The sequence below is a fragment of the Marmota marmota genome, unplaced genomic scaffold, assembly GCF_001458135.2.
Source record: "Marmota marmota marmota unplaced genomic scaffold, marMar, whole genome shotgun sequence".
In the NCBI taxonomy this organism is placed as follows: Eukaryota; Metazoa; Chordata; class Mammalia; order Rodentia; family Sciuridae; genus Marmota; species Marmota marmota.
Window position 1 is genome coordinate 1,082,843 of NW_026000110.1, and position 9,193 is coordinate 1,092,035.

Genomic DNA, 9,193 nt, shown 5'->3' on the forward strand with positions numbered 1-9,193 from the left:
ACTCAGCAGGGTGGGCATGTGCCTAGGAGTGCTCTGTGGGTCTTTCCAAGGACAAAGTTCATGTCCCTTCCTTGGACAGGCTTTGCTCTGAGGTAGAGGCTGGTTTTTCACCCCACCCCTCCAAAAAAAAAAGCCCCCTGTTCCTGCTGATGGGCAGAATCGTGGCCTCTGGGACAATAGCTCCTGTTCCTCTCCTTTGCTAACAAAGCAATATACTCTGCCCCCACCAAAGCTGGGTCCTCATTATTGGATGGGCACTGGGGACAATGATGGAATTTTCAGTAACTCCTTAACCTCATGTTTCCACCCCCCACAGCTGTTATCTGTCACTAAATTTTTGGTTTTGAAACATTTTGCCTAATTTTAGTAAAGATGCTGTAGCACAGCCTCCTCATGCTTCCTCAGAGGACCCAACTCAAGGGCACTCCACCACTGAGCCACGACCCCCATCATATTTTCTATTGTATTTACAGACAGGGCTTCACATAGTTCTTAGGGCCTCACCATGGCTGAGGCTGACTTTGCACTCATGGTCCTCCTGCCTCAGCCTCCCAAGCAGCTGAGATTGCAGGCGTGCACCACCGTGGCAGACAAGACTGTGTTTATTAAGGAGACCTTGGGTCCTGGGAGAAGAGATGTCATATCAAAATGCAATAAAACATAAGTTTTACATTATGATTTTCTGCCTATTTTAATGCACGATGTCAATAATCCTGTTGAAGTCAGCTGTAGTGGTGCACACTGATAATTCTAGTGACTCAGGAGGCTGAGGCAAGAGGATTGCAACTTGGGGGTCAGCCTCAGCAACTTAGCAAGGCCCTAAGCAACTTAGAGTCTGACTCAAAATAAAATAATAACAGTTAAAATAATAATTTTCTTGATACCTTTGCAGAATTGAAAACTTGGCACTTAATGGGTTAAGAACTTGGAGCCTCTGTGAGGACTTGGGCCTCAAAGTCAACAGAGTCAAGGGTGTGGCTGGGTCTGAAGAAGGTGACCCAGCCCAGAGGATGCTGAAGAACTCAGAGGTGTCAAGGTGGGCTGGTGACTGGGGACACAGCTGGCCCAATGTGCTGGCTTTCTGTTCCACACAGCATCGGTGGTGAGAAACAAGCAGGGCTCCTAGCGATGGCCAGCTGCCATGTCTTTCCTTTTTCAAGATCCACTGGGCTGGAGATGGCTTTGGCCATTAGGCAGAGGAGGACTTGGCTTGGGTGGTAGCCTGAGGTCATCCATGAGCAGTCAGGGTCTGGGGGTCTCTAATCCCCAGGGCTGGGGTGTCTTGTTACAGCAGCCCAGGGAGACTAATACAGTGACCACGAGCCCTCTGACCAGTGCAATGACCTGAGTGTGGGTGTCCCCCCAAAAGTCTTATATGGAAATCTTTACCCCCCCCCCAGGTGATGCTGTTCAGAAGAAAGGGCTTTGGGGAGGAGAGGGGGGTCCTGAGGGTGGAGCTTTCCTTGCTACTGAGAGCGATAAACAGAGACTTGATCCCTCGGCACATGCCATGTCTTATTGAATCAGGTTTGTTCCTCGGGGCTTCCCCCCTCTGCACCTGAAGTCTGTGCAATTTGGAAGCACCTTTTGTTTGCATAGTGGCCTCCTCTGGGCTGTACCAGGGTCCTCTGTCCCAGCCTCTAATTGCAGGAGGTCCTGGGCTCTTTGCTGGGAGCCTAGAGTGGCCCCGGAGGGTGCATTTCAGTCAGTTGGATTGTGCATTGTGACTTCATGTTGATGTGGGGAGTCACTGGTGACCACCCAACGGATGCCTGAGGTCAGCGTGAGGAGCTGTTTGGACCGGGCTCTGGCTCTTCCCACGTAGATGGTCACTGCCCTTGGTCCTCTGTGTCGCACGAGCACAGGGGGAAGGGGCCACAGCAGGGCTGCAGCCACGGCCGCCACAGGTTGTGCAGGGTGCCCAGCTGCTGGGGAACAGTGCCCAGTGACCGCTGATGCTCCTCCACGGCCTGCCGGACTCTGCCCACCACTTGGTGGAACCGGGGCTCCGAGTCGGGCGTGAGGACATGAGACTCAGAGGGGTCTCTGGAGAGGTCAAAGAGCAAAGGCGGGTCATGCTGGACCACTCCTTCCCCAATGCAGGGGCAGACCACTTTCCCGTAGCAGGCTCCAGCACCCTCTGGCTGGAAGATCGGTGTCATAAAGTGCACTTTCCACAGGGTTGCTCCTGGTGGAGGGACGAGAATCACAGAGAGATGACGTCAGGACAACAGCAGGACTCCCCCGCGTGTTCATCAAGAGGTGAATAGCACCAGGTGAGGTGGCCCATGCCTGTGATCCCAGTGGCTCAGGAGGCTGAGGCAGAAGGATCAAGAGTTCAAAGCCAGCCTCAGCCAAAGCAAAGCCATAAGCAACTAAGAGAGAGACCCTGTCTCTAAATAAAATACAAACTAGGGCTGGAGACATTGCCCAGGGGTTGAATGCCCCTGGGCTCTATCCATAGTTACCTGTCTCTCCCAAAAAAGACCCGAATAGATATAATTTAATGCAGCCACTCTGTGGAATATTACACAGCCCTGAAAAAGAAGGAACCTCTGACATTGGCTATACCATATGTGAACCTGGAAAACACTATGCTCAGGGAAAAAAAAGCTGATGCAGAGTCTGTGCAGGACTCTTTGTATGAAACGGGCAGAATGAGCAAATCCACAGAAAAAAAGAATGGTTCAGTGGGCCCAGTGGCTGGGGAGTCTGAGGAGGAGGAGTAAATACTCAGTAGGAGAGCTCCCTTTAGGGTGAGGAAAATGTTCAGGAACTAGATTGGGGTGGTGTTGTACTACACTGAATGCATCAACTGCCCCTCAATTGAACATTTGAAAGAATTCAGTTTTATGATGTGCTTTATTTCAATATATATTTTTTTAACTGAATTGCTTGCTTTCTTGATGCAAAAGAGTTGGACGTGACTGAATTGTGGTCCAGAAAGCAAATCCACAGTAGCAAAGAGACAGGAAGGCAAAGGGATAGAGAGGGAAAGACACATGGGGGGAGGGCAGAAAACAAGTATCGCTAAATGGGACAATTACCTGATTATGAAATTCTGAGACCTGGATTGATAGTATTATTATTGTTGTTATTGTTGTTATTATTATTTAGTCCTGGCAATTGAACCCAGGGGTGCCTTACCACTGAGCCACATCCCCAGCCCTTTCATTTATTTTTTTAAATTTTGAGTCAGATTCTAACTAAGAGGCTGAGGCTGGCCTTTACCTTTCGATCCTCCTGCCTCAGTCTCCTGAGTGGCTGGGATTATAGGGATGCACCCCTGCACCTGGTCAAGCACTGGATTTTTTAAAAGAAGAATCCATTCTGCTGCTGGCAAGTGGGTGAGGTAGAGAGGGTGAACATGGCCATGTGGAGGGGACAGTGAAAATGTGGTCAAGTGTCACTGAGTAAATGTGACCTCAGGAGCGATCTTGCACTGTCTAGAGCCACCAGAGGCCTCGTCACAGGGTGCTGGGTGTGTGTGTCTGTAGGGGACCTGTTTGTACTCACGGTCCTGGTCCCGTTGTTGCCACCGGGCTGCGTGCAGAAACCTCTGGCAGTAATGCAGCAGGACCTCGTGGTCCGAGTGCTGAGCGGTCCCCAGGAGCAAGGGCAGCAGGTCTCGGCCATCAATCACTCTGCAGGAAGCACATGACACTCAGCACCAGGGGGCGCCAAGGGGCCCTGCTGAGCATATCCCAGGAGAGAAGGAGAGTTGTGCAGGTGTGGAAAGGCTGGGGGGCCTGGGGGGCCCAGGAAGCCTGGGGACATGGCCTTGGATACAATGTAACCAGCTTGTTGGTTTGATTGGCATCACTTTTAGATACAATGTACCCAGCTCGCTTGTCTTGATGGATGGCACCTTTGGATACAATGTAAGCAGGTTGCTTGCTTTGATGGGTGGCACCTTTGGATACAATGTAACCCGCTCACCTGGTTGGATTTGGTGTCCCCCAACTTGCCTTGAATGGGGAAAACAAAGCCAAGCATTGAGGAAAGGCCTGTCTATTTTACACGCCATCGACCTTGAGTCCCGTGGAACATGCCATGTCCTTAAACAAGGCCGGGCAGCCCTGGCTCTTGGGGATGCTCACAGGGACTGGCATCTCCTTATCTGTCTGCCCTGTCTTCCTCCCTCTGCAAATACAGCTCATCTGACCGCACCCGCCCTGTTCTGTGTGGGAGGAGGTCGGCTTAGGGTACCAGGGTCCTTGTCTGCAGGCTTGTGCCACCAAAGGCTGCGTCTACCTCTTCTGATTGGCAGTCACAACTTTGCATAGTGCACTGCCCATCACTGTCCTCCAGGGGGGACAGAGCACAGGACCGCCCTGGACCCCAGTCCTGCAATCGGAGGACACCTAGGACACTCATTTAAATAATAGGTGTAGTATTTGCTAATAACCCATGTCCACACTCCTACATACTTTAAATCAAATGCAAATGCCTCAGAATGCTGAATACGGTGTGAATGCTGTCTAAATAGTTATTCAGGACAGATGCAATTTTACTTATTATTTTTTTTTTAATTTGGCTCCAGGGATGGAACACAGGGGTGCCTAACCACAGAGCCACAACCACAGCCCTTTTTATTTATTTATTCATTTTAGAGGCAGGGTCTCATTGATTTGCTAGAGCCTTGCTAAATTGCTGAGGCTGGCCTCCAGCTTGTGATACTCCTGCCTCAGCCTCCTGAGCCACTGGGATTACAGGCATGTACCACTGTGCCCAGCAATGACAGTATTTTAATAATAATAATAATAATAATAATAATAATAATAATAATAAGGCTAATGGGGTTGTTAAAAGAAAACATCATGAAGCCTTTAAAATTGTTGTCCACACATTTTCCTAATAAATATTAGAAGTAGATTTCTAGTGTATATATTAGAATGTATGAACATAATTAAATGGTACAGCTTTGATTCATATTTTCATATATATCATGAATGGATCTGAAATGTGAGCTGTATGAATACATGTGCTAGGTGTTTCTAGTGTATAAATTAGATTCTGCTGCAGTATATTAAAATTCATGGACATGTGATTAAATTGCATGAAATATATGCATAAATTCATGTATATACTTATACAGCTCTTGCAATTGGATGTGTCATTGGAGATATGCAAATACATGATAGGGTATATATTTGAGTATATCAATTAGACTATGTATACTGCATTGCACATAACACTGTAATTAAATTGCATGAGGTAGGTGCATATATTCAGATATAGCTGTGAATACACATATATACCTCCACACACACACAGAGGTATATCTCCTGCAATTGAATGTGCAACTTGAGATCTGCAAATACATCTCCACACACATGTATTTTCTGTCCACAAGGTGGAACTGCTTTCTTTGGTCCCTTCTGTACCTGTCCTGGGGCACCTGGCCGCCCCCCAGCTGGACCACGGTGGGGAACACATCCATCAGGCTGGTGGGCTCCTGGATCACTTGGCCAGCAGGTAGCACCCCGGGCCACCGGAAGATCCCGGGGACATGGATGCCCCCTTCCCAGCCGCCCATGCCTTTGCCTCCTGTGAAGAGAAAATGATGTGATATGAGATCAGCAGGCGTTGACCCAGGTGACTCCGAGTGGATGCAGGATGGAGCTACATTTGTCTGCTCAGGTCCGTTCAAATTGGCAGAATGGGGAAGACAGAAGCAAAGGGTTTGGAAAGGGCCAGGTCACTGACCCTCCAGGGGACAGAGATGGAACATCGGCAGAGATGGAAACAGATTTGGAGCCTGGCTTGATCCTGTGCCCCCCTTTCATCTTAGGTTCGTACTTGACAAGTCCCAACCTCCAGGAAACCCTCCTCTAAACAACTCTTTTATTAAATAATAAATTAAGGCTCCTACGGGAAAAGTCAAAGGCCAGCACTGTCCAGCCATGTTCTTCTGGATGCCTCAGATAATGTTCATGATCCGTGGAGCCCTGGATGGAACACAATGAGGCTGCCAGGTACCCACCACCTTGAATGCATCCCTCCTAAAATCTGAACCTGGTACCCTTGGTGTGGAGGATCCACTGGAGGGCAGATCATTTCTATAAAAAGGGACCAAGCCCTGGCATATTGTGCAACAGGATCAACTTTGAAAATATGGTTCTTCCATCAAAGAAGCCCGCCACCAAGGGCCACACCACGGGGAACCTTGTATCTGGAGCAGGAAGAGATGGAGGGAGAGAAGAGGAGCTGGTGGTTGGGGAGGCTGGGCACCGGTGGATCAAGGAGTGACTGCTGAAAGCACGGGGATTTTTTTTTTTTCTAAGACAATGAAAATATTTTGAAATTCTACAGTGGTAATGGCCGCAGAGCTCTGTCAATATCCCAAAAGCCACGTGTGCAAAAAAAATTAAAAAATTAAAAAAAAAATCTGAGCATGGCAATTATAGTTTCTACAGTGCTTTGGGCTGGAAAGAAATTCAAGTCCATATGCACCCGTGTTTGCAAATTTGGGGGGCAGGTGGTGCCTTTTCAATGCCAGGGTTGGGAAGGGCTGGGGAGAGGCCATTGGCCAGAGCGGATTGGGGCCCTTTGTGAGCCTCACCCTTGTAGACTCCATTCCAGCCTCCATATTGGTTGGTTCCCAGGCGAGACTCCAAGGATCCCCCGTGGTCCGAGGTGAAGTAGACGAGGGTCCGATCAGCCAAACCTTCCTGGTCTAACATGTCAAGGATGTGTCCTGCAGAGGGCACAGCGTTGGGGCTGCTGGCGACAGAGTCGCGCCCAGAGCCAGCTACTGGGTGTGCTGTCTCATGCATTTTTTGAAAAAGCTGCTCAAGTCAGTGGGTCGTGTCCGTGTCTAATGGGAGCCCGCGGGGGCATGATGGGGACAGCCTGGGCATTGGTGATCTGGGGCATTATCCTGTCTCCCAGTGGGATTGGTCCGAGGGCATCTCTGGGGCATCGTTTGGTCTACATGCAGGACCAGGGCGTGGGCATCTGTCACCGGGTCTTCTCTGGGGGAGGACACTCACCCACCATCCAATCCATCTCCTCCACGTTGTCCCCGTATAACCCGTGATGACTCCTGCCTAGGAAGCCTTTGGTGGTGACGAGAGGAACATGGACGTGCAGAAAGGAGACAAAGAGGAGGAATGGCCCGTGCTTATTCCTAAAAGTGAGTGAGAGGCGAGGAGGGTTGTCCTTGTTATTGTGACAAAATCCATACTGAAGGCCAGGGGACCCTGAACACGGGTCTAACCTGCCACGGTGTTTTCAAGGGTCTTTGCTTTTGTCCCCACAAAACTTCTCTTTGGCAGGAGGAAGATCTCATGTTTAAGAATCTTAAAGGGTAGGGCATGGTGACACATGCCTGTAACCATAGCAACTGGGGAGGTTGAGGCAGGAGGATTGCAAGATGGAGGACAGCCTCAGCAACTTAGTGACGCCCTGAGCAATTCAGCAAAACCCTGTCTCAAAATAATTAATCAATCAATCAATCAATCAATAGAGCTAGGGGACTGGGGCTCAGTGGTGAAGGACCTCTGGGTTCAATCCCTAGTACAAAATAAAATAAAATAAACTTAAGCCTTTATCTAGTGATGATTTTGCCTTTTAAACTACACTTAAAAGTCCACATCACACTTTTCCATCTGAATGCTGTAAGTTTCAAACTCTACATACTTAACAGTCCAGGAATAAAGGACGTCACACTGCCATCTGTCTGCACAAGCATTTTGTTAAGTTATTCAGAAGCTGCCTCTGCTTATAAACATGGGTTATAGAAGAAGCGATATTGTACATGAACTTTTCTTTATAAACGCTGTCAGGTCGTGAGTTCTTTCTCCTTTTTGTTGATGCAGTATAATTATACATAATGGTGGGTTCTGTTGTTACATATTTGTACATGCACACAAGCTAACAGTAGAATTTGGTTAATACGAAATCAGCTATATAATGAATATTTACGATAGGAAGTAATCATGAAAAAACATGCTTTAAAAATGAGGCATGCCACATTCATGTTTATGGCAGGCCAATTCACAAAACCCAAGCTACTGAATCAACTGAGGTGTCCACCCATGGATGAATTGAGAAAGAAAATATGGTTGATATATGCAGTGGAGTATTACATAGCTAGGAAGAAGAATGACTTTGCAGGTAAATGGATGGAACTGGAGAGCATCAGGCTAAGTGAATCAGCCAGACCTACAAAATCAAGGGTCAAATGTTTTCTGTGCTATGCAGAAGCCAGATTAAAAATAAGGGGGAAGAAAAAGAAAAGAAGATGGAATATGATCAAAATAGAAGAGAGATCCATGGAGTGGAGGAAGGGCCCTGAGGGTGAGGGAGGAGGATGGGGTTAGAATGAATCCAACCTCATTTTACTGTGTACATCGATGAACGAACCACAGTGATCTCACCGTCATGCACATCCACTAGATGCTAATTTAAAAGAAAAAAAATCACCATAAGTAAATAGTCAATAAAGGCTATAAGGTAAAAGGAAGGACTGAGATGTTGAAAGCCAAAGCCGAAGGGGCCCCAGCAAACTTCCAGCTGCCAGCTGATTGGCTCCTCTGAGGTGATGCTCATTGGGCTGTTTGCCCCACCCTTTCAGACCCTGGAGCTGCTCATTGGGGGACTTTCTTTGGCTCCGCCCACACGACCCAGCCAATCGGCCTCAAGAGCAGGAGGAGTGGGGGGTTGAGAGGCTTGTGGGAAGCCGGTGGTGGCAGTTGGGCTCTGAGGGTTTTCCTGAGGAGCTGTGTGGTGTGGTGTGTGTGTTCTAAAAATAAAGTTCGTTTTTGCTTGACAAGTGGCTCCTGAATTGTGCCCAGCCAGACTGTGGCACTGAGAACTGGATTAAGACAGGGTATGTTCCATGCTTTTTAAATTAAGTCAGAATGAATCCTAATGTTATGTATAACTAAAAAGAACCAAGAAAAAGGCAAAATGGGGTGCGCTAGGTTATTAGTTTGGATGGGACCTGCAAGGCCCTCCTGTTGCCCTGGGAAGGCTCACATGGTCTCCTATTCATGGCTCGGAGTCTCCAAGTGAAGGAGAAGTCTTAGCCCTAAAGGGAGCACATCCTTCTCCCTCAGTTTCATTTGCAAGTTCACTACAAGCGCCAGACCCGAGCTGCACCAGGCGATCCCACCACAGACTCCCTGGGGGACTGGGGTGGGGGGTTCGACGCAATGCCAACATCAGGACGGGCCCACCAGTGTTT

General features: G+C 48.4%; 1 protein-coding gene across 3 annotated transcripts in view; it reads right to left on the reverse strand.

The window, feature by feature from the left end:
* Window positions 1–665: 665 nt before the first annotated feature.
* Arsl (arylsulfatase L) overlaps window positions 666–9,193 on the reverse strand; it is a 25,919-nt gene continuing 17,391 nt past the window's right edge. For 2 of the 3 annotated variants that reach the window (XM_015506865.2, XM_048784677.1), the window contains exons 7-11: window positions 6,996–7,132; window positions 6,566–6,700; window positions 5,388–5,550; window positions 3,517–3,644; window positions 666–2,188 (exon numbers count right to left, since the gene is read on the reverse strand). In XM_015506865.2, coding sequence (XP_015362351.2) covers window positions 1,830–2,188; window positions 3,517–3,644; window positions 5,388–5,550; window positions 6,566–6,700; window positions 6,996–7,132 — 922 coding nt within the window. In that variant the 3' untranslated portion in view covers window positions 666–1,829. Of the gene's footprint in view, window positions 2,317–3,516; window positions 3,645–5,387; window positions 5,551–6,565; window positions 6,701–6,995; window positions 7,133–9,193 lie in introns of all 3 variants that reach the window. The other variant, XM_048784676.1, reaches the window with a different exon arrangement.